A 26675-nucleotide genomic window follows, 5' to 3' on the forward strand; every position below is an offset into this window, starting at 1 on the left:
GACCTTCCCTTAAGATGGAACAATATCTTCCTCATCCCAAAACAAAAGCTCATGGAATATCTTTGCAATCTCCCCAAAAATACCTGCAGTCCTTCTCCTTCTGGTCATCTGAAACAGTGATCATCCTACCTGAAAGTGTTTTGGGGCACCCAAAGTAGAATGTAGAAGGTATGGCCAAAAGCAGTTCCCTATTCATGTCGACACTTAAAATGCACAGTGCTGACAAGCCCAAAAAAAAAAAAAAAAGACAAAAAATACAGGAGAAGAGCGAGTCTCGAAAAGTCAAGCTACCAGCACCCCCTCAAGTGGGGAACAAGCACCCAACCCCCCCAAACTTATATATACCAACTACAAGACTGCCATACCTCGAAAAAAGGCAATATTACAAGAAATAGGATCTCAGAGTTAGTATATGCAAGTCTGTTTTTTCGGCCAGTCTGTTTCTGGACTCGCTCTAGCAGGTCCCAATATTTCCAATAGTTACCCTAAAGGCATATCACCGGTGGGTGTAGTCACCAGTATGAAACTGTCATGGGTTGTGGCAATTTGCAAAGCTTTATGATCATACATACATCAAGTGAAAATACCAGTCACCGAAATCAAGAACTATCAACTTCTTAAACTTTTGCAGTTACACCATTTATAGCAAACAGTATTGCTTAACACATTACGCAAAATAAAAAAAACTTCTTTAAATGAGATTGGGAACATAAATGTCATTTATAATCCTTATCCACAGCCCTCCACCTTACAAAAGACACATAAAAAGTTTCTGAATATGCAATTTGTAGCAACGAAGAAATGAAAACGCAGGAACAGCTGAAGTTAGGGCAGCGACAGAACTACCCACATTTTGCCACCTAAATAAAGATCATGTTAAATATTTATTTTATGACACTATATTTTCTTAGCTTTATTTAACTGCACCTTATTTAATACCAGAAAAACATATTTAAGTAGTCAAGGCAGAACTATATACAACAATAAGCACTGCATATTCTAAGCCAATGCTGTACTACTTCTAACTTAATTTACTGAATAGACCCCTCTTCCCCTGCATACATTTATCACTATCCACAGATAATAACGGTGATACAGAGTGATTCACTTTACAAACATGTACAATCTTCATGAAACACACATCACTACACTTAGAACTGATACCTAGTTTTAACTACTTAATATACACAAAACCTTATCTGCTGCATAGTTCTTTTTCTACTCCAAGTGAGACTCTAAGGAGGGGCAGTCAGAAACAAGAAGTTATGTACTCACCATAACATTCGATGTATGTAGTCCATCTCACCTCACATTCTTACCTGTGGGTTCGGAGCCGAACCTCGGCTCCGACTCGGCCATACTCTAGCTCGAAGTCTTCAATTGGCTCGTGGCCAAGAGGTATCCCATGCTGCAATGCGCCTATTCCCCAGATCTTGTATGCAGTGAGTTCACACACAAACAAACACACACAAACACACACAAACACACACAAACACACACAAACACACACAAACACACACAAACACACACAAACACACACAAACACACACAGAAACACATTGAGAGGAAGAACCAACTCAAAATATCAAGGAGTGCTGAAACCAGAGACTCTACCTCTAGGTCCTCCAGGAGGGGGTAGGTGGGTGGGTTAGTAAGAATGTGAGGCAAGATGGACTACATACATCGAACGTTATGGTGAGTACATATCTTCTTGATGTTATGTACTCCAATCTCGCCTACATTCTTACCTGTGGGACAGCGTCCCTAGCACCTAGACCTTGGGCGGCTCACTGGAAAATACTCCTGAGCACTGTGGAACCAAATGAGGATCTGCCCCTTGATACCAGATCCAATTTGTAATGACTAATAAAGGTGTGAGGAGATGCCCAAGTAGCTGCAGCACAAATATCATCCATAGACATCCTAGCCTGAAAGGCAGTAGAAGTAGACACCGAACGCTTAGAGTGAGCCTTTACCTTAAAGGGTAATTCCTTGCCATTTGAAGAATAGATGAAGGAAATGCAGCTAGAAATCCATCTAGACAGAGTTACTTTGGAAACTGAAGTACCTAGTCTGTTTTCCGAAAAGGAGACAAAAAGTTGGTCAGATTTTCTAAAATCTTTTGTTCAATGCAAATAGAAACGTAATTGTCTATGGACATCCAGCTGATGAAACTTAAATTCTGCCTTATTGGAGAATTCAGGGAAAAACACAGGCAAACTCAACAGACTGGTTGAGGCTGACCACTGAAGCAACCTTAGGCATAAAGGAAGGATTAGGTCTTAATGAAACCCTAACCTTGTGAAATATCAAGTAAGGGGGCCAGACTGATAAAGCTTGGAGTTCAGAGAAATGCCTAGCCGAAGTGATGGCTATCAAAAAGAGTGTCTTCCAAGACAAACATTTTAGGTCAAAGGTTGCCGCGGGCTCAAAAGGAGGAGAGGTAAGCTGCTGTAGCACAACATTAAGGTCCCATGGCATAACAGGATCAAAGATCGGAGGTCGAAGTAGCATAGTCCCTTTGAGAAAGGCCCTACAAAGTCTATGCACCATTAGATTGGATTCATTAGCAACATGAAAAGTAGAAATGGCTGCCAACTGTACTTTAATACTTGCTGCAGCAATTCCCTGACTAAACAGTTGAGATAGAAACTCTAAAATCGATGAGATGGGAGCTGTATAGGGATCAATCTATCTTTCATGAGCCCAAATGAAAAATCTCTTCCACTTACTGGAATAAATCTTCCTAGTTGGCGGCTTGTGGGAGGAAGACAGAATATGAACCACCTCCGGTGAAAAATCATGAAGCCTGACTAGGGACGGAATTGGAGCAACCATGCTGTCAACCTGAGGGTTTGAATGGAGGGGTGGAACTGCCCTGACATACGAGTCAACAGATCCGGCTCCGGGTTCAGAATCCCCGGCTCATCCATTAGATAAGAGTGAAGAAAAGGAAACCAGATCTGACGAGGCCAGTGTGGAGCAATCAGTATAATTTTGCTTCCCAAAGACTGTGCTTTCTGAATAACCTTCGTTATCAGGGGAAATGGAAGGAAGGCATAGAGAAGACCAGAGGGCCAATCGTGAACTAGAGCACCCCTGGGTGATTCCCCTTCCGGGGAATAAGGGTGAAGTAGCAGCTGCATTTGGCATTGAAGGGCTGGCAAATAGATCACAGCAAGGCTGACCCCATCTGTGGAAAATCTGTTCCGCCAACTGTTCGTTCAAGGACCACTCATGAGGCATTAGAATAGCTCTGCTCAGCCTGTCAGCAATCACGTTGGACTTCCCCGGAATGTGCATTGCCACTAGAAAGCGCTGGGAAGACGCTGCCCACTGCCACTCGAAGAGCCTCTCTGCAAAGGGGATACGACCTGGTTCCTCCCTGTTTGTTCAGTTACCAGACCACAGACAAGTTGTCCGAGTGGATTGCAATTGTCCCAAGAGGAAGAAAGCTGTGAAATGCTTGCAACGCTAATAGCACTTTTCTCATCTCTAAGACATTGATATTCAAATGGATCTCGTGTTCCTGCCACGTGCCTTGGACAGTCCTGCAGAGATAATGCCCCCTCCACCCGATCTGGGAGGCATCCGTGGTCACAGTGGCAATCGGAGGAGGAAGAACGAAAGGCATACCCGTGTTGAGATTGCTGGTCTGAAGCCACCAGCGCAGATCTTGCTTGCACCTGTCGGTTATTACAATAAGATGGGAGAGAGGAAGGTGCTGAAAAGACCATTGGGCAAAAAGTAGCCTCTGAAGAATCCTCATGTGAAGTCTTGCAAGAGGGACTAGCATAATCGTGGCAGCCATGGTACCCAACAGCTGGAGGACCACTTTTGCCTTGACCTTCAGTGGTAGTAGAGCGTAGACTTGTTGTTTTAAAACCTGAATTCTCTCTTCTGGCAGGAAAACCTTCAAGAGCACTATGTCTAATTTGGTGCCGATAAAGGTGACATGCTGCGAGGACAACAATGCAGACTTTTCCCAATTCAAGGTGATTCCCAGACTTTGGCACAGTGCAATAGTGGTGTCCCTGGTCTGTAGTAGTAGATGCCTGGTTGTGGCAGACAGGAGCCAGCCATCCAGGTACGGAAACACCTGGAATCCCATACGTCTCAAGTGAGCCGTTATCACTGCCATGCATTTGGTGAACACCCTGGGGGCTGTGGTGAGACCAAAGGGCAGGGCACGAAACTGAAAATGACTGGCTCCCAGCCGGACACGTAGGTGACATCTGAATGCCCTGTCCATTTTTATATGGTAGTAAGCATCCTTGAGGTTGATGGAGCACATCCACACATCTTTCCCTAATAATGGGAGAATTGACTGTAACGTGACCATGCGGAACTTGGACTTCTCTACATGAAGGTTCAAACGGCTGATATCCAAAATGGGTCTCAGAGCCCCTGTTCTTTTCAGCACCAAAAAGAATCTGGAGTAAGTCCCTAATCCTACTTGGTCTGAGGGGATGGGCTGGATGGCTCCTTTTACCAGCAACTTTTGAACTTCTAAGGTTGCGGAATCCCTTTGACTGGGTGGAACGTCTGGGATTCTTTTGTTTGGAGGAAGAGATGAAAGAAAGGGAATGTAATAACCTCTGAAAATTATCTCTAATACCCACTCGTCTTGGGTGATGTCTCACCAGGCTTCTGGGTATAGAGAAATGCGACCCCCGACTGGCTCCAGAGACACACAGTTGGGCCTCCTCTGAGGAGCGCTGGTAGGGAGAGCCACAAAAGGAATCGTGGACCCCCTGGTTACGTGGGCCTCCTCTGCCTCTTGGGCGGCATCTACCTGAATTTCCACCCCCTCCTCTGCCTCTGGAGGGGGAATCACTCTGCGCATCGTGAAAAGACCTCTGCAATTTTTTGAACCACATTTTCCCACCCTTTTCGCCCTTGGGATAAGGTCTAGAAGGCATGGAAAAATGGACTCGGATGGCAGACGGGTTTTTCCTTCCTGCTCGCACCTAGTGAGAGTATCCTTCACCTTGGTTCCAAATAAGGATGAAACATCAAAGGGCACGTTGGTGAAGGTAGACGAATGCCTCCGCGAAGTTGCATAGGCGCATCAAGGAGTGTCTCCTAAGAGAAACTCTGGAACCCGCAGCCCTGCTCACTCCATCGGCTGCATATGAGATCAGCCTCATGGAGGAGTTAGCAACAGAATTTAGGGTAGACATCTGTGCATTGACTTTCTGAGCCACAGTATCAGAAACGTTACACTGTAGAAAATCTCCCAACTCCTTTAGGAGATCTCTTTGGAGCCGTGTAAAATGCGATAAGTAGTTCAGCGACCGCAGTGTAAAGGCCGCTGAAGAGAACACACGCTTCCCATACCTGTCCATAGCCCTGGACTCCTTGTTACGGGGATGGATGGTAGATGAAGTTTCTGCAAGTTCCTTCTTGGTGGCTGCTGCCACCACCATGGCATCTACTGGAACACCTTTTGTAAGAAATTCTCTATCAGGGGGAGCGGACAAAAAGTTGTTAGGTCTCCTAGGGACCGGTTCCACAGTGCCCTCAGTTTCCCACACCTTTCGACAAATGAGGTCCAGGAGCTTGAACGGGGGAGAAACCCAAGAGGCGGAGGGTTGGGAACCGAAGGCCTTCAGGAACACAGACTCCTCCTCAGAAGGGGCTTTAGATGGCCAGTCACCTCTCTCTCAGTATTTCCAAGATATCTGAAAAAGAGATATCGTCAGAAGACTACTTACGGGACTCCTCTGACTCCTCGAGGTCTGTGTCAGATGTGAGGGACTTATCTTGGGAGTCAATGTGCTTCCTCTTGCACACTCTCTTTCTGGGTGGCTCCTCAGGTAAAAAACCCGGGGAGGCTTCAGAAAGCTGGGGACCACTCATGGAGGTATCCTGAGGCCTTAGGTCTCCGCTGTCCATAAATAGAGGGTGATCTGATACTGATATCTGTGCTGGAGGGGGAAGAGTGTCGGTACCGTAGGATGCAGCTGACAACCTGGCCAGAACACTCCTCATGACCTCGAAAGCTGATCCCCCCCAGCTCCGAAGGTCAACTAACCGCAGAAGACAACCTCGGAGCAGAGGAAATAAGGTCTGATGCCGATGTCGGGTTCACGCTCAACCGAGCTGAAGCACCAAGAGGAAGGCTCGGAACTGAAGATCGACCCGATACCTCCCTCTCGGCTCCGACCGGCGAGCTGTGGACCCCGTGGATGGAGCCGACGGGGTCGGAGCGAAGATTGGAGCAGAGACATCAGAAGGGACAACTGGAGCCGATCTCGAGGCATCAGACGGAACAGACAGCTCTGGCTCCAAAGAAAGATCCAGAGGAGAAAAAGCCAAAGATGAAGGGGGGGCAGGCTCTGGTGCTGATTGGGCCGGAGCCGAAAGCAATTTAGGCAGCACCAAACAGTTTCTTCACCACTCTATCGACATAGTCATCGGAAAGTGTCCTGGAGGATCTAGAGGACATAGTCGGGGATCTGGATCTCCCTATAGAGGGAGACCTACAAGTCGGGGAGACTGGTTGAAAAACTGGAGACCAGCTCAGAACTGACACATCTGACCTCGGCTCCAATAAACCTGGAGCTGATGTAAACATCATCGAAACACTGTCTTCTATCGGCTCTGAAGCCAGTAGAGCCGAAGAAGCAATAGTAGTCTTAATTTTCTCCGGTGACTCCAAGGAGACTGACGGAGCTGGAGAGCGCTTCTTAGATGACTTTTTATCCAACTTTTTACCTGATTTGGAAGTAGAGGACTTGGAACTGGAGGATCTCTCCAAATCCTCTTCAAAGGATGGTTTCAGCAATCCTCTCAAAATCAGCTTGTTCTTCCTCTCTTGCAGCACGCGGGGGCTGAAAGCGTGACAGAACAAGCAGGATTCCTGTAAATGAATAGCCCCCAAGCAATACACACATACAGAATGCCCATCTGTCAAAGACATTTTGTTGTTACACTTAATACACTTTTTGAAGCCCGAAGTCCTGTGCTCTTTAGACTCCTTGGACATGTTGAGACAAGAACACACACACACAGGGGAAAAACGGTAGGGGCATCTTCACCACAGAAAACAAGAAGTACGGGAAACTAGAGCCTCTAACTCAAACGGCCTAGCGACCGCGAGGTAAGCACAGGGAGGACCAGGACGGGCCTAGCCCAGGAAAAACCAAACAAGCAACAGTCACACCACAAGAATAACGCTGCCAAGGGGATTAAACTGGTAAACAATCAGAACAAGAACAACAGGAAAAAAACAGGGGAGGACTAGGTCCTCTAACTGAAATGGGCCTAGCCCGTAAACACCAGGTAAAATGGGATACCAGAAAGGTTCACTAAACTGCTAAAAGTAAAAACACACACACACTAGCTATTAAAATAGCTTTTGGAGCTACTAAATTGAACAAATAGTAGAAAATTTGTACTTAGCCATGGCCAACAGCGAGACCACATCCGATCTGTACGAGCAGCAAACGAGATCTGGGGAATAGGCGCATTGCAGCATGGGATACCTCTTAGCCACGAGCCAATTGAAGACTTCGAGCTAGAGTATGGCAGAGTCGGAGCAGAGGTTCGGCTCCAAACCCACGGGAAAGAATGTAGGCGAGATTGGACTACATAAAATCCCATTTTGTAAAGCTGGACCTGGACTAAAATGCTATCTTGGCTATCTTTAATTTAATTCACTTTATGAAAGAACCATTATGGAACAATTGAACCACAATGATTTACAGACATGGTTGCTGGGTAACTAACACCAGTTTGTTGCTTGCACTCACACTCACTAGTAATACACTATAGACAAATCTGCAAGAGTAACAACACTTTCAAATAACATGGTCCAATTTCTAAAAGACTAGCTCTCTGTACACAATTTACTCTGGTATAAAGCCTATCTATAAAGCAGGCTTACACAAGAGCAAGTCTTTCATAATCAGGCCCTATAGCATCTAAACAGAATGCAAAGTATTAGTTGTAGGGCTTATTGTGTAAGCAAAACAATAAAAAGAAGCAAAATAACTTTCAATGTAATTTCACCTAGAGCAAAGACGACTCTGCAGAAACTGATCAGTGGCATAACAATACAAAATTAAGCCAGATTTTAATACATCAATGAAGTAAAAAACCTTCCAAACCTCGCTGAAGATGATGAAGAAAAATAATGAAATACAGTGAGTAAAAACTTCAGAGCACCTCCACGGCAGCAGAAGTGTTCTAATTCCAATGAAACGACCAAGTAGAGATAAAAATAAGTGTTTATTGACAATCAAACACTTAAAAACAAACCATATGAAAAACAAGAATGATAAGCGCTTTCAGCTATTCAGCCTTCATCAGATTGTAACATTTTTTTTATCTAAAACACCTTTTAAAAAGAAGTAGTCATCCAATCAAATTACTGATAAAAAGTAAAAGACCAATGATTACATTCACAAACATTGATTTCTTATAGGAACAAAAGTAAGGTTAACATCCAATCAGATGAACAGAATAAACTCCGTTCAGTGTGAATGACGCTATTGGACAGTATTCTGATGCTGGTCCCTATGGCTCAATTCATATAGCAGGAAATGACAGCATATCCTAATCCAGCTGCAACGGCAGCTTGTATTTCAATACTAGCCAAATTAGAATAAAAACAATCTATATGATACATAAAACAAATCACAGAGGCGTTGTACATAGCTCAGACAAGAAATGATCAACTGCAAATGAGCGCTGTAGATACAATATGTGCTAGTAGTACAGTGTCTCCTGTGCTTAATAATCAGCCTATAATATTAAGACTTTTGGCTAAACAACCAATAAAAAAATAGATTTAACTCTTCTCAGAAGGCCGATCGAAGAACGCCATCAGCATTTAATTAGCATATCATTTCCCAGCCAAAAATAACAAACAACTCTCCTTACAAATCATTCAATAAGAGAGGTAAATGTTCTTTAGATAGTGGCGCTGTTGCCAACTGTGTTTAGTAATCAATCTATAATTTTAATACTAATACATTTTACTAGGCAACCAATAAGAAAAAATAAATAATGAGAACCCAAACCTTCTCAGGGGGCCAATCAAGAAACAACCTACAGCATCTACTTTGCATATTAGTTCTCAATAAGGAGTAATAAATGTAATGCTCTCAATACAGGTCAATTGAAAAAGAACATAAGATCTTCAAATATTAAATTAAAGTCAACCTCTTCAAGTAATATAACATCATAACTGTCCAACAAAAAATCCACCTTAATGCTGAAAATCCGCTGTCATCATCAGCCAGCGAACATATACACTATGGATAGAACTGTGCGTGACAAATCATGGGTATGAGGTGCAAATCTTCGATACTAGTAGTATAGAAGAATCACTTAAGCCTTATAAATCAATAAAGTACTAAGTATTTCTTAAATGGAAATAAACATCGTGGTGAATTCATTGCTGGTGAAAACGCATAAATAATGAACAGCCTATGGCATTCAATAAATACAGTAAACAACCAATGAGGTGAAGCAAATTTAACTCTAATTTAATAGGCCAAAAACTAACCCAAACCTTCTCAAGCGACCAGTCAAGGAATAGCCTATGGCACCTAAATTGTATATCAGTTCTTGGTCAAAAGTAATGAACGTATTGCTCCCAATACAGGTCAATTAAAAAGGGGGCGATACGTATGATCGTTAGATATTAGATTAAGGCCAACCTCTTCAAGTAATATAAAATCATGACTGTCCAAGATAAATTCCGCCTCAATGTTAAGAATAGACTATAATCTTCAGCCAGCAGAAATACACATTGTGGATAGAACTGTATGCGAAAAATCATGAGTGTCATAGAGACATAGTATGAGGTGAAAATCTTCAGTACTAGTAATAAGGAAGAATCACATAAGCATTTATAAGTCAATTAATCACTAGGTATTTCTCAGGTCAGGACAAACATCGTAACAGATTCAACGATGGTATAATTTTCCATGTTTAAAGAGTAGCCTATAGCATTCAGTAAATATAGTAAGCAACCAATAAGGTGAAGCAAATTTAACTCTATTAAATAGGCCAGTCCAGGGAAAAATTCCCCAATAGAAAATGTATTAACAACAAACTCTCAAAGGTCTAAGGAAGGGAATATCAACCAAAGGCGGTTCAAGGTGGGTCCTGTCTGTTATGCAAATGCCCATCTCCCATGAAAAGACCTAAAATGAAAAAAATATGGATAAAGGCATTAGATATACACCACTTCAATGGCGAGATGCAGTGGTAGCTACAAAAGGCCACTTTAGCCTATACAAGGGTGAATAATACAGATGACACCAAGAATCGCTGCAAATAGCTAGAGAAAAGTAATCAGAAAGCATCTAATCCACGTTTGTAAATGTATAGCCAGTCAAGTGACAAAATTCAAAACCTGTCATACAGCAAAGATACATGGCAGTACAGTTCATCGGATAAGACAAAACACAAACATGAACGACATTCTTATAGCAAATAAAATGCCATAGTAAGAGACAAACATCCATGACATAGATGGCAAAAAATAACAGTCAAGCCAAAATATAGATAACGAGAATACAGTACAAATCATGCTCCACCATATGATATGGGGACCATTTTGTTTTCTGAAGAATGACCTTCTCAAGCCAAAATATAGCTAACGAGAATACAGTACAAATCATGCTCCACCATATGATATGGGGACCATTTTGTTTTCTGAAGAATGACCTTCTCATCTTATCTGATGAACTGTACTGCCATATATCTTTGCTGTATGACAGGTTTTGAATTTTGTCACTTGACTGGCTATACATTTACAAACATGAATTAGATGCTTTCTGATTACTTTTCTCTAGCTATTTGCAGCGATTCTTGGTGTCATCCGTATTATTCACCCTTGTATAGGCTAAAGTGGCCTTTTGTAGCTACTGCAGCATCTCGCCATTGAAGTGGTGTATATCTAATGCCTTTATCCATATTTCTTTCATTTTAGGTCTTTTCATGGGAGATGGGCATGTGCATAACAGTCAGGACCCACCTTGAACCACCATTGGTTGATATTCCCTTCCTTAGACCTATGACAGCTTGTTGTTAATACATTTTCTATTGAGGAATTTTCCCCTGGACTGGCCTATTTAGTACAGTTAAATCTGCTTCGCCTTATTGGTTGCTTACTATATTTACTGAATGCTATAGGCTACTCTTTAAACACGGAAAATTATACCATCAGTGAATCTATTACGATGTTTATCCTCACTTGAGAAATACCTAGTGATTAATTGACTTATAAATGCTTATGTGATTCTTCCTTATTACTAGTACTGAAGATTTTCACCTCATACTATGTCTCTATGACACTCATAATTTCTCGCATGCAGTTCTATCCACAATGTGTATGTTCGCTGGCTGAAGATTATAGTCTATTCTTTGCATTGAGGCGGAATTTATCTTGGACAGTCATGATTTTATATTACTTGAAGAGGTTGGCCTTAATCCAATATCTAAAGATCATACATATCCCCCCCTTTTTAACTGATCTGTATTGGGAGCAATACGTTCATTACTTCTGACCGAGAACTGATATACAATTTAGGTGCCATAGGCTATTCTTTTAACTGGCCGCTTGAGAAGGAGGTTTGGGTTAGTTTTTGGCCTATTAAATTAGAGTTAAATTTGCTTCACCTCATTGGTTGTTTACTATATTTATTGAATGCCATAGGCTGTTCATTATTTATGTGTTTTCACCAGCGATGAATTCACCACAATGTTTATTTCCATTTAAGAAATACTTAGCACTTAATTGATTTATAATGCTTAAGTGATTCTTCTATACTACTAGTATCGAAGATTTGCACCTCATACCCATGATTTGTCACACACAGTTCTATTTATAGTGTGCATGTTCGCTAGCTGATGATGACAGAGGATTTTTAGCATTAAGGCAGATTTTTTACAAAGAATCATTAAGTGATGCTACTTCTTTAAGTAATAAACCTGCTTTTTCCTCATAGTCCCTTATCATACATTCTAGCATTTCAAGCCCTGCTTTGTCAAAGATTTTAACCAAGCTGTTATAAAGAGATGAACCAGCCACAGCATTGTTTGGAAATTTATAGCAGCGTAACCCCTTCGGGACACGCTGCACACGCAAACATTCTTTCAAATAATCTATTTCTAACTGTGTGCTCTTAAATGCATACAACTTGTCATTGAAAGTTTTAAAGTCATGTTCAGCACAACTACTCGTGCTGTTGTTAACAGTAACAGTACCTTGTTTGAATTGAAATTGTTTTTCAGTCCATGAAGTAAAACTGAAATCTTTTTTCACAGAATTACTCTTAGGGTTGCTGGCGCTGACCGGGTACAATTGCTGCTCCTGTGGATCGGTGTAGCCCAATAAAATCCCGCCAGGAACTTCTGCTGTTGGGGAAACTCTGTTGTTAAGCCCCATAGTTGCTGTAGCAAATAAACCTAGTCCATTTTGTTGGTTACCAGGCAATGAAGTCCCAGAACTTGTGGATTCAGAGTTTAGGGACTTAGTCAATTGAGTTAAAAGAAACAAAATCTGTTTAAATTCACCATGCGTAACTGGTGCATCATCAGTTTCGTCCCTTAACAATAATGGTGTGTCAGAGAGACTAGATTGTTCAGTTCCTTCAGCCATGGATCAGTAAAACCAGGAAACCAAAACCAAATTAGATCCAAACCAGACCAAGAACAAAATGATGTATCCAAAGGCTCAACAGGAACAAAAAATTCAAAATGACTTGAATAAAACTCTGTTTTAATGAAATGATAAAAAATTCCACATCAAGCGCTTTCGCCTGTAGGCATACCAGGCTTTTTCAAGATGAACCATGATTAAAAATTCAAGGCTCAAGTACTTTCTAGCCCAAATCATGTGACTAGAATAGCAACTAATAAAATATGCAAATCAGATGTTAAAGTGCCAACAGCAATTCATTCATTCAATGAAATTATACAATGTCTAATAACCCACAAATTTGTACTAAATAATGTAAAAACGTGTTTAAATTACAACTCGTAATAAAGCATGTATGACTGTTTTATAAAGCTACAAACAAGCTTAAAAAACTTAAAAACAGTCTTAAAAAATACCTGACTTGAATACAAGGAACTGTTGTGGCAGCTCAAGTTGAACGCAACTAAGCCTCCTGGTTTAAATGACAGTATTAGTATTATGAGTGTTTTGAAACTGAGGAGGGCCAAGTTATGATTTTGTTCATTATAAAAATTTTTTTAGATGGGTTGTTCATTGCCAGTTATTTTGGACAACATTTTGTTTTGAGTGGATGTTTCAAACTTTGGTTAACTTTTCATATGATTAACAGAGGTCTTAGAAGCCAATAGTTCTTAATAGATTTTTTAGATATAAAAATAATTTTTAAGACTGTTTTTAAGTTTTTTAAGCTTGTTTGTAGCTTTATAAAACAGTCATACATGCTTTATTACGAGTTGTAATTTAAACAAGTTTTTACATTATTTAGTGGGCTATTAGACATTGTATAATTTCATTGAATGAATGAATTGCTGTTGGCACTTTAACATCTGATTTGCATATTTTATTAGTTGCTATTCTAGTCACATGATTTGGGCTAGAAAGTACTTAAGCCTTGAATTTTTAATCATGGTTCATCTTGAAAAAGCCTGGTATGCCTCCAGGCGAAAGCACTTGATGTGGAATTTTTTATCATTTCATTAAAACAGAGTTTTATTTAAGTCATTTTGAGTGCTGTCAAAATCCTACTATTTTACAAGTATCTGTTACTACTACTATATGTCTAATTAATAAAAGCTACTTATGCAGAAGCTAAACATGAGGGTCACTCACCAATTTCAAGTACAACCATAGCTTTGCTGCCTTTCCTTACCTTGATTCCTCTGTCAGTTCCAGATGTTAGTAACCATCCTCTTGTAAGATCAAAATGCACATGAATAATGTTGTGCTTACTTTCATGGAATGTCGCTGTAGGTGCACGTCTAAACAAAACCAGAAAAATAATTTTAACAATCTTACCTTCTCTAAGCTCTGTTAGAAAATTAGGGCTGTCACAAGCCCACTATGGATATAACATGTCTGGCAATAAAGTACATTTACGAGGTACTCGCCATAGAATTAGATCTGATGTACTTTGTTGTTACAGCAGATTGTACAGTCTGAACTAGTGCCTACTGTAACCAGAAAACTATGCAACCAATTTTAAACACACAAAAAACACACATGCACAGTTTCAACCCTTCCTGTTCTTTCCTTAAACCAAGGAACGTTCATTTTCTGAGTGTTTCAAAACAATGACATAATAGGTCACCCAAGACCAGTGAGAAAGTACAGTTGTGTAAGTGTATTAACTGCAACTGACACATGCAATACATTCAATAAAAAGGAAATTAACTAAGGTAAACATTTGTACTTTGACAAAATTCAAGAGCAGGATGCTCCTTTTCCGGGTGCAGGGTAAACTCTAACACTGAGTATGCCAGACAGAAATTTACCTGGCTGAAAAGTGAGCGTGATAAACACCATCTTTCATTTTTTTCCTGATGCTAAATGGTCACCAACATATGTGCCTGATCCCCTTACTCTACCAAGAGCAGAAAGGCATCACCACCTACATGCCCAAAGAGTCACAGGGACCCTGCTAAGGCAAAAAATATGTAAACTGTCAAAAAAATAAAAATACATATCCCCAAGTTTACTACATTAAAAATAAAAAAAGAATGAACAGACAGAGGCACCCAGTAACCAGTTTACTGAAGTTAAGCACTGTCAATATTATATCTAGTGCTTAACTTCAATAAACTGGTTACTGGGTGCCTCTGTCCATTCCTTTTTTGTTTTTTTTTTTTATTTTTAAAGTCGTTGCTTTGGTTCTAGAGTTTACATGTTTACTATACTACAAGAAGATGACTCCATGAGCAGTCGACTCTAGAACAGGAACTCCCACAGAACTATAAGGCCAAGTAAGTACAAATATATTCAAGTAATCACCTCCCTCAAAGCTGAAAAGATAACCACAAAACAACAAAAGGCATGAACTCCGGGTAGAGGAGACTGTCTTACTGTTCCACAACTAGGATGCAAAGACAGTGAAAAATGGCAAAACAGTTAAAGAGGGGAAGAAAGGTGGGAACTCATTCTGCAGCAATACTATATATGAACACCTACAGTTTCACTAATTACAACTGTACCATTTATTTACTTATTTTTCATTCATTTATTCATCTTTGTTACGTGGGGTAGAACACTGGTCTCAGTGAACAATTTCCAGGTTCGGCCTGGCTGCACACAAACAGAAGACATACATTCACATAAGACCTGCTCATGTTAATCAAAAGGATGAATACTACAGTATATTTAATGGAACAGGATAATACAAAGCAGTAAGAAAAGATGGGCTCAGAGTCCAGACCTGGGGAAGAGGCTACAACATTCCTTTCAGAACTGCTGCTGAAAACTCTGCCCTGCTTACAGACTTGAAAGTCCAGCCTGGAGAAGGTGTGCATGGAAGTAGGTGGCACTACAAAGATGTTTTGGGCAGAGACACAAATGGCAGCAGTTCTTGTAAAGAGGATCCTAACCTGCCCAACCAGAATCTTCCAGTGACAACAAAAGGTAATAGAAGCTGGACAGTCACTTGTAAACAGTTTAGCTGGAAACTGGTCTATCTTGTTTGACTGGCATGGAGAGAAAAAGCTAGTCAGTCTGACACCCTTAGTTCTGCTAGCATAGCATCTCAGCTGCCTGTGAAGATCCACAGTACATAGAATCCCTTCTTTTTCTTGTTTTGAAAATTGCAGTGAAACATGAGAAGATATGGGTAAGTTCAACAGTCACAATGGGCATGAAGAAAGGACCGTTACTCAAAGATATATGTAAAACCACATTCACAGTAATGGGGTAATGGTATGGCTGGGGGGTTGGGGGGGTAGTCCAGTGTCCAGCTTAGGACTACATTTGAAAGTTTTCTGGCTTTGCTCTTAACGATAATAAATGAATTACTGTATAGTTCCACAAGTCATGGTTCCCTGAAAGCTTGACTTACTGAAACTGAAAAAAAGCAATACGAAAAAAGTAGAAAGTGGAGGACAATTCTTTTACACCTCCTGCATCCCCTTACTTAAATAAACCCTATTCTGAAGCTGAAGAACCACAGGATAAGTTGACATCTTTCACTAAACTGGTATATCACTTAACTGCAACTCAGTGAACCAAATGTTTACCCAATAAATGTGAAACAAATATTAATGTTCTGAGATTCTCATATGCTAACTGGAATAATACTTTCAGTGTTTTGCTTACAAGGAAGCAATACTTACTCCTCATCTGTGATTGATTCAAAGCAGCTGTCACAGACCCTGACTTCAAACTCGAAGCCCATCAGAGGAATAGAAGAGCGCTGGGAGCTGCACTTGCCACATACTGCTTTACCACATTTCCTGCAGTGGTGCTAGGGAAACCAAAAACAAAATGCACAGTAAAACATGTCAACCCTCAAGGCTGCAAACAGTGTACATCACTCAACAATGCACCATTTTCTATTGCATCTGTGTTAAGATAATTTCTCTCAACTGGTGAAATACAGACAAAGCAGATGTTTTTTACGTGTTGGCAAAAGGCTAAAGAAGAAACAGCCGTCAAAAACTGTAGTCAAACTTCCAAGTATTATACGCCAAACTGAGGTTTATAAATATTAGAAAACAAAATTAATCACTTCAAATTTATGTTGATAAATTCAGATTAATATAACAGAAAAAAGTGCACTGTGCAGTAATAATTAGCATCTTCAATATGCACTTTTGTTGGCAGATTTTGCTGCTTTGCCAGCATGACTAGCTGTGTATGGTACAGGTCTGCTAGCTGGCAAAATATTGTACAAAGCAGATTAATGTTAAAAACATTTAACAATTACCAGATGAAAATGCACAGTATATGTGTACATACACATAATGCAAAATATTCACTGTCTATAATGTCAAATTCTCTAAGTGACCAAGGAAGTTGTACAAAAATAACTGTTGTACAGACCTATAATGGAGTAGAAGGACTGCTAGAAAGGCATAAGTGTATGACGTGTTACAGTCATCTGGCTTCTTCTTTCGGCTGCTCCCATTAGGGGTTGCCACAGCAGATCAACTGTTTCCATTTCTTCCTGTCCTCTGCATCTTGCTCTGTCACACCAACCACCTGCATGTCCTCTCTCACCACATCCATAAACCTTATCTTAGGCCTTCCTCTTTTCCTGTTACCTGGCAGTTTCATCCTTAGCATCATTTTCCAAATATACTCTGCATCCCTCCTCAGCACATGTCCAAACCAACATAATCTTGCCTCTCTGGCTTTGTCTCAAAACCTTCCAACCTGGACTGACCCTCTAATATACTTATTGCTAATCCTGTCCATCCTCGTCACACCCAGTGCAAATCTTAACATCTTCAACTCTGCCACGTCAAGCTCTGACTTCTGCCTTTTTGTCAATGCCACTGTCTCCAACCTGTATAACACAGCTGGTCTCACTACCCTCTTGTAGACCTTCCCTTTCACTCTTACTGGTACTCGTCTGTCACAAATCACTCCTGACATTCTTCTCCACCCACTCCATCCTGCCTGTACTCTCTTCTTCACCTCTCTTCCACACACACCATTAAGCTGAACTGTTGATCCCGAGTACTTAAACTCATTCACCTTCACCACCTCTACTCCCTGCATCCTTCACCATGCCTCTATCCTCCCTCTCATTCACACACATATATTCTGTCTTAGTCCTGCCGACCTTCATTCCTCTTCTCTCTAGAGCATATCTCCACCTCTCCAGGGTCTCCTCCACCGGTTCCCTACTCTCACTACAGATCACAATGTCATCTGCAAACATCATAGTCCACGGGGACTCCTGTCTGATCTCGTCTGTCAACCTGTCCATCACCATTGCAAATAAGAAAGGGCTCAGAGCTGATCCTTGATGTAATCCCACCTCCACCTTAAACACATCCGTCACTCCCACTGCAGACCTCACCGCTGTCAAACTACCCTCGTACATATCCTGTACCACTCTTACATACTTCTCTGACACACCCGACTTCCTCATACAATACCACAAATCCTCTCTAGGCACCCTGTCATATGCTTTCTCTAAATCCTCAAAGACACAATGCAACTCCTTCCGACCTTCTCTGTACTTCTCCATCAACACTCTCAGAGCAAACATCGCATCTGTAGTTCTCTTTCCTGGCATGAAACCATACTGCTGATCACTAATCATCACCTCCCTTCTTAACCTAGCTTCCACTACTCTTTCCCATAACTTCATGCTGCGACTGATCAGTTTAATCCCTCTGCAGTTACTACAGCTCTGCACATCACCCTTATTCTTAAAAATCGGTACCAAAACACTTTTTCTCCATTTCTCAGGCATCCTCTCACTTTCCAACATTTCATTAAACAATCTAGTGAAAAAGTCCACTGCCATATCACCTAAACACCTCCATGCTTCCACATGCATGTCATCTGGACCAACAGCCTTTCCATTCTTCTTACTCTTCACAGCTATGCGGATCCACCAATAAGTGCCACACGTCCAATGTGATATAAGCCGATTTATTATGCCAAAAACACAAACATACTCAATGCGCTACAATGTGTAATGCGATAAATCAAAAAATAAAAATTTTATAATGAAAGTACTATATTCCTTAAAAATCAGTTAAGCGCTTTCACCCTTGACAACAGGGCTTCATCAGAACTGAATAATTCAAACTTCTTAGTGACATTAGCTCTCAGTTTCCAAGAGCGTTAAATGTCAAGCACCTGTCATCCAATAATATTATAATATTTCATTTCAATAATCATCAACAAAGCAGTATATAAAATTATTTAAAACTTTTCTGTAAAAATATAACAGTAAAAAACTTTTCATGATTTTGTGTCCATAATCAAAATTTGTGCACATAACATTACTATAACTACATTCCATATCCTAAGTGCCTTACATTACTAAAAAATAGATAGGAGAATGCATAAAATCAATAATAGATATGAGAATGTATAAAATCCTATACAATCTGCTGAAATAAGTATTATAAATATATCCTTAATCATTTCATAATGCTTTAAAAATATAAATATAAATATAATTAATAAATACCCTCACTGTACTAAATTCAAATTAACCTACACAACTATAAACCATCTAAAACCTATGTACGATGTTATATAAAAAATCATAATCACATATACAAATGTATACGTATATAAATATAAACATAAATAAATGTGTGCTACTAGAGAAGCTATCAACAAACAATTATGTATAAATTTGGTATATATTTAATATGTAGAATATATAAAATGTAATCATATTAATAATAAAGGCTTAATTGATATAAATTCATTAAGACCTGGTGGAGTGGTGGCATCTAAAAATATTTGCCACCACACTTCTTTGTAACTTAACACATTTTTAAAATCACCTCCTCTAGGGTCAATGAAAATGGTTTTTATACATAAAAATTACAGAAAAGTTTTAAATAATTTTATATACTGCTTTGTTGATGATGATTAATGAAATGAAATATTATTGGATGACAGGTGCTTGACATTTAGCGCTCTTGGAAACTGAGAGCTAATGTCACTTTAAGAAGTTTGAATTATTCTGGCGCCAAAAAAGGTATTTAAACTATTAACTGTTTTAGGCGATCAGTTCTGATGAAGCCCTGTTGTCAAGGGTGAAAGCGCTTAACTGATTTTTAAGGAATACGGTACTTTCATTATAAAATTTTTATTTTTTGGTTTATCGCATTACACATTGTAGCGCATTGAGTACGTTTGTGTTTTTGGCATAATAAATCGGCTGATATCACATTGGACGTGTGGCACTTATTGGTGGATCCACAGACTGTATTTTATTGGCGTTTGTTATCAGTTTTGCTCTTCACAGCTATCCTTAATTCCTCCTTGCTAATCCACTGCACTTCATGATTCACTATCCGCACATCATCCAACCTTCTCTCCCACTCATTCTCTTCATTCATCAACCCCTCAAAGTACTCTTTCCATCTGCTCAACACACTCTCCTTGCTTGTGAGTACATTTCCCTCATTATCCTTTATCACCCTTACCTGCTGCACATCTTTACTAGCTCGGCCCCTCTGTCTAGCCAATCGGTACAGGTCCTTTTCTCCCTCCTTAGTGTCCAACCTTTTATACAACTCTTCATACACCTTATCCTTAGCCTTCGCCACCTCTCTCTTTGCCATGCACCTCATCTCCTTATACTCGTCTACTTTCTTCATCTCTTTGACAATCCCACTTCTTCGCCAACCTCTTTCTCTGTATACTCTCCTGTACTTCTTCATTCCACCACCAGGTCTCGTTGTCCTCCTTCCTCTTTCCAGATGTCACACCAAGCACCCTTCTAGCCATCTCTCTTACTAGCTCTGCTGTAGTTACCCAGCTATTCGGTAACTCCTCACTGCCTCCCAGTGCCTGTCAACTCCTCCCTGAATATCACCTCACAATTACCCTTTTTCAATTTCCACCATTTGATCCTTGGTGCTGCCCTCACACTCATCCTCCTCTTCTTGATCACCAATGTCATCCTACAAACCACCATCCTATGCTGCCTAACTACACTTCCCCTGCCCACCACTTTACAGTCTCCAATCTCCTTCAGATTGGCCCTTCTACATAAGATATAATCCACCTGTGTGCATCTTCTTCCACTCTTGTATGTCACCCTATGCTCCTCACTCTTGCTAAAATACGCATTCATCACAGCCATGTCCATCCTTTTCGCAAAATCCACTACCATATGACCTTCTGCATTCCTTCGCTTAACAACATACCTACCCCATCACTTCCTCATCCCCTCTGTTCCCTTCACCAACATGCCCATTCATCTGGCTAAAAAGTAATTTGTTCAGTTCAGTTTTGATATCAAAAGCCCCTTGATATCTGGCTGACTGGGAGAGGAAACCATTTTAAGGAGAGGATTGAAGTTTGTTACTTGAAATATGATGAACTGAAGAATCCCATAAGAATGCCAATTTCACAAAGAATTAGAAGGTTTGGATAGTGATACTGCAAAAAGGAAAGCTGAACCAGTGTAGAGAAAACTTAGGATAAGGTTACAGGTCAACAGGGATGACTGGGGGTTTTGTAGTAGTGGAATACAAAAAAGACAAATGTAAGGAAATTAAGGTGATTTGGAGTGGGATTATTTTTTGGACACTGTTGAACAAGGGGGTGATAGCATCACAAACATTTTCTAGGCTTAATACTGACTGGCAGTTTTTTCTCCCCGATCAAAAAAAAAAAAAAAAAAAATTCCATAAATTAGGTAGGAAGGAGATGAGACACTAATGGATGGGATTTCAGAACTGTACATTACTACATTTTGGGCAGTACATGGATATCAATGGTAACAGTCTGAAATCCGGAGACTGAATGGCCGAAAGAACAGACCTGTATATATATATATATATATATATATATATATATATATATATATATATATATACATATATATATATATATATATATATATATATATATATATATATATATATATATATATATATATATACACACATATACACACACACATATATATATATATATATATATATATATATACACACACACACACCACAAGCCCGAGATGGCCATTTGCCTGAATATTCACTTTTCTACAAGGTAGTATGACTATCTTGAAGTCGGTGTATATAAGTTCAGGGGTGTTGGGGGCTTTCAACACTATGAGTACTGACATTTCAATATGGAGCCATATCCAATTCCAGTCACACTGCATGAAAGTGACAGAGAAGGTGACTGATAAAAGAATACGCAGAGTAGTAAACAGTAAGTTGAGAAATCAGCAGTTTGGATTCAGATCAGATTGCAGTACAACTGACCCGATATTTGCAGGGAGAGACACAGTGGAGTGGATATGAAAAAAGAGGTCACAGAGTACAACGCCCCTTTTGGAATGTACCGCACAAGACATCTGCAGCAGCTGGCAAGGCCACAGAAGTAACTCACAAAGAGGATTACTGGCCTCAAAAAACTCCAGCTTTACTCCGTAGCATATCACCTACTCAGAGGTGATCTCTGCCTAACATATAAATCTATGTCAAACTCAGAGCTGTTGGACATGCTACACCTAAAGAAATCCCAATCCCTCCAAGCCACATGCTCTAGAGACCTAAACCTTGTCACCACAATAAACAGGACACGCTGGAGGGATAGATTCCTGCCCCAGAGACTTCCTATACTCTGGAACAAGCTACCCATCTATATCAAGCAAAGTTCTTCATTAGCACTCTTCAAGAAAAATCTTGATGAGTGGATGGGAAATAGGAAATGCACCCCGGGGATCACTTCTGTGTCACTGCTGGACAGTGGCACAGGAAAATAACTTTCTTGGGTGGCGTAAGCTATGGTACACCTTGCTGGCTAGGCTTCTGTAGGCCCTTGGGCCGATAGCCTAGTACCTACCTATGAACCTATGAGTTCAAACTGGAATTCCTAGACTGGAAAGAAATGTAGGACAGGGTCCCAAGGAAGTTGATATGAACAGTGTTGTGATGGTTGAAGTCACATAAGCATTGGTAGAATCAGTGCATGCTATGTACAAGGATCCACACGCACGCACACACACACACACACACACACACACACACACACACACACACACACACACGCACGCGCACACGCGCACACACACACGCGCACACACACACGCACGCACGCACACACACACACACACGCACACACACACACACACACGCACACGCACACGCACACGCACACACACACACACACACAATGTTTTGAGTCACAGAATGGTTTCCAGTGGGAGTGGTTGTACTTAAGGGTTCAGCTCAGAGTCCATTCTTGTTCATTTGGGTGATGGACTACATCAGCAAACAGATCAGAGGGGAGATGGATAAATCTGCTCTGGAGGCAATGCGACACTACAAGCAGACTCTGAACAGGACCTTCAGCAAATGACACAGGTCAGAGCTAGAATCAGAGGGCTTCAACCAAATGGCACAAAGTGTCAGGGGTAGTGCATTACAAAGAATGTCCTCACAGTCAGAACAGGAAATTACCTAGAGTAGGACCAAGTGCCACATTCATCCACAAGGATTAGTTCAGCAGCACTGAAGTCCGGTAACTACTTTAAGACTGGCACAATACTGGGTTTTATGACTGGTAGGGTCTACTACATCTAGTCTCAAAGTAAAGACATTCCTTTGAAAGAGGAGAAGTAAGTAATTTCTGTTTCATAACTGGTGGAAACCACCTCTCTTTCCCACCTGTTTGAGGCCAAGATGAATCACTGTTGTATGAATCAAGAGAAACTCTCTCAGGAAACAGAGTGGGGGAGAAGGCCCTGCCAAACTGTCACTGGTCTACCCCTAGACCTGCAGCCCCTGTAACCAGAGGGACTCTATCTTTGTTTCCTAGTAGAACTACTTTTTCTAAAATAATTTGTAATGTCTACACAGTTCTTGCTTTGCTTTCTACAGAAAAGACAAGCTTTAGAAGTGTAATTCCCCAAACATGTAGAAAAAGTAGGGTGGAACTGTTTCACTGGCTGAATCATTTTGGCCTTTTCTTCAAACTTTTCAAATACCTCTTGAGACAACATCCAAGAAAAGCTATTCTTATCTTAGGAGGCACCATAGTGCAAGAAATCTGGACAAAGCCTAAAATAATGGGAGAGAGGTAATGGCCCCAAAATAGTGCACTTAGAAAGAACTAGAACAGCAGGACTTGTTTTAGCATGCATTTTTCTGAAGGATACGAAGTCTGAAACTCAAATGCGTGTCATTATTTAGTGACCTCAATCCTTGGTGATTTGCCAGAAAACCACAAATTTTATGAGGAACAGACCAATAATATCAATCAAAAATCTGGGCTTTTTGGGAAAATATGGACAATTGAGAGGTAGGTATGAGGGGCACAGAGAAACTGTCACTTTACATCCCTGAGAAAAGTTAAAGCCAGAGTCAAGCACATTTCCACTCCACAAGCAGCAAAGATGCAGTCCTGCAGTAGGTTTCACAGTGTTATTGCATTTTATAATGGCACCCTAAGCCAATGCAGCAATCTGTTTGAGAATGTCCCCCATTGTGGCAGCTTGATAATCATTTGCTCTTGTGCCTAAGGTGGCAGAGGTACAGACCATCTTACCAAATCTGGTTCACATTCTACTTGTCATACAAATGAATTGAAGATTCAAGTCTGGCAAAATCAAACTCCACAGCTGCTTTCAAAAATATAACCACAACATCTGTAACCTTGTTTTTGCATAAATGTTGGTGGTGTTCCTGTGGGTCTACTTCAGAAGGCTAACAAAACAAAAGACTGAAAATTCAAAATACTGAACAAGCTCCCATACACCCTTCATGTCGGGGGCTGCGCCCCCACATGCCCTGCTACTATACAGACTCCAAGATCGCACAAAAGTGGAGAAAGGGCAAATTCCATCACTCAGTATTTTGAATTGTCAGTCTTTTTGGGATTCAGTCTTTTGGTTTTTCAGTCTTCTGAAGTAGACCTGTTCCTGTACATGGAAAAATCTATCACTTAATTTTTGTCAGGCAGGGGCTAACAATGATTCTAAAACAAGTTGTGTAAAACATATCCCAGAAGGTCTCAACAACAGCAAGTACAACAGAAAGTCTGGGCTGTTCAATCACTAAAATTTCTATATATCTTTCACATCCACACTAAGTGCTCCTTCATGAGGCTTAATGTGTTCCCCAAGGTAGGTTCCTCAGATGGAAAGCCTAAGGGTAAATAAAAAAAATCTTCATCAGTATCAGGGTAGTATGCCCTATTCCTTTTTTTACTGTCACCATAGCTATAAGGTACTGGCTCTGTGACTACAGACTGAATAGTTGTATGTAGTACAGCAAAATAATCCTCAGCAAATCTTCTGTTGTCAACCTGTAAAGGAAACCTCACAGGTGTCCTCACAAGTGCCCTCAAAGCTATAGTCTAATCCACTGGCATCCATATAATGAACATCAGAATATTGGATGCTGTCTTCAAGTATAAAGTCTGTCTTCAGAAGTTTACTGAATCGACAGCTAGCCTTCAGATGGTCCTAACACAACAGAAGGATGTTCTGCCACTTAACTGCGGGGGAGGGGGGCAGTGTCTGAAGCAGCCCTGTCCTCATGAGCTTCCATTACAGAAGACTGGCAACCAATAATTTAACTAGAGGGTGTTCTTGCCTATTACATACAGCAAAATAGCCATTAGCTCTGTTACCACAGGTGCCTTGGCAGAAAGGCCTACATCATTTCAAAACTGCTTCTGCTCGTGTGGCAGCACAACAAGATATAAAAGAATCTCTCAATGGTGAGGATGAACCATCCTCTTCACAGCCCGGGAGGGTGCAAACCAGGATAAGGTAACTGGATGATCTGTAAGGGCCTTGGGTGTATGCTTCTGTTTGGCACCAAAAGTATCCAAGGACATCTTTGATTTTCTCATATTTCCTACGCTCGTCTGCCCTTTCATTTTCCTGTCAGAAGTACAGCAGTTGTAACTAAAGGCTTATAAGTTCAAAAAAATAAAGTACAACTATAAAACAATTACTATAAAGCTTAAAACTCGCCATAATATCAAAAAGCATTTTTTGCAAAGTGGCCCTGCACCCCTAACACTACATGCTGCACTCAGCACATCTTTGCTAATGGCATAAACTAAAAGATAACTGTATCTTAGAATAGAGGAAATACTACGAAATACCACAACTTCAAATTTAGGATGTACACCTCAATTTCACACATGCAGTCTAGTTATTCTACAGATCACAATTACAGTCCTCAGAACTTTAACGGGAACCCCTAACTTCTCTCCTTTTTCAGGGGAAGGTGACAAAGAAGGCTTAGGTTTTTGTGAGGCTTCCCCTACAGAACTTGGGGATGACTCTTATGCCACTACTAGTAGTCTGTGATACTCAACAGAGGCCTTAAAAATTCTTACCTTGCCTAATAAGTGGCTTTTTATCAAATGTAGAACATCATTTTCACATATCTACATCACAGACTTTCCCCAAACACACAAAAAGCTAGCTGCAGCTCATAATATACAAAAGGAATCAGCCTTCCACAACATTTGTTAGTTTTTTTATGGGAATATCATTAGACAAGAAAAAAAAGCTTGGACAGCTAGGCAATGTAATCTGTTTCTTAATCATTAACATTAGTGAAAAGCTCAAAGTGTAATTAACTGTGCTTCATATCTGTCAGGAAAAGGATTAATGCACTCACAAAACAAGACAAATCACCATTCATTTCAGTAATAAAGTATTTAAGTTGGCACAGGACAAACTTTCCCTTACAGCTGGGCTTTACTCTTAAAACCTTAGTGTTGCGTGTAACCCTATGCCATCTAGGGAGGACAAAGTGTTTTTAGAGGCATTCATGTAATGAATGCCCTGCAGTAATGAGCTTTACGATGAACATCAGGATTTTCCATCAGTAGTGTGGATTTTCAAGCACTGGTTTCTTATGGGTAAAAAGCCCTACCCAATCTTTCATAAGGACTATGAATTTATCCTCCTGAAAAACTCAATTTTCCTCTTGAAAGTGCAAGATGTCACTGAACAAATTCATTCACTTTTGTTGGATGCTGAGAAGAGGGGAACATACTCCTTGTCTGGCTGAAGAAAGTAGGACTA

The 26675-nt window shown here is 40.5% G+C and overlaps 1 protein-coding gene across 1 annotated transcript in view; it reads right to left on the minus strand.

The window, feature by feature from the left end:
- Nucleotides 1-26675, minus strand: part of WDFY2 (WD repeat and FYVE domain containing 2) — a 543829-nt gene that overhangs the window by 43096 nt on the left and 474058 nt on the right. Inside the window, exons 10-11 of the mRNA XM_044071679.1 lie at nt 16297-16427; nt 13851-13959 (exon numbers count right to left, since the gene is read on the minus strand). Of these exons, the coding sequence (XP_043927614.1) occupies nt 13851-13959; nt 16297-16427 (240 nt within the window). The remainder of the gene's footprint in view (nt 1-13850; nt 13960-16296; nt 16428-26675) is intronic.

Source organism: Protopterus annectens, chromosome 5.part0 (assembly GCF_019279795.1).
Source record: "Protopterus annectens isolate FY-2018-M chromosome 5.part0, PAN1.0, whole genome shotgun sequence".
Taxonomy (NCBI): domain Eukaryota; kingdom Metazoa; phylum Chordata; order Ceratodontiformes; family Protopteridae; genus Protopterus; species Protopterus annectens.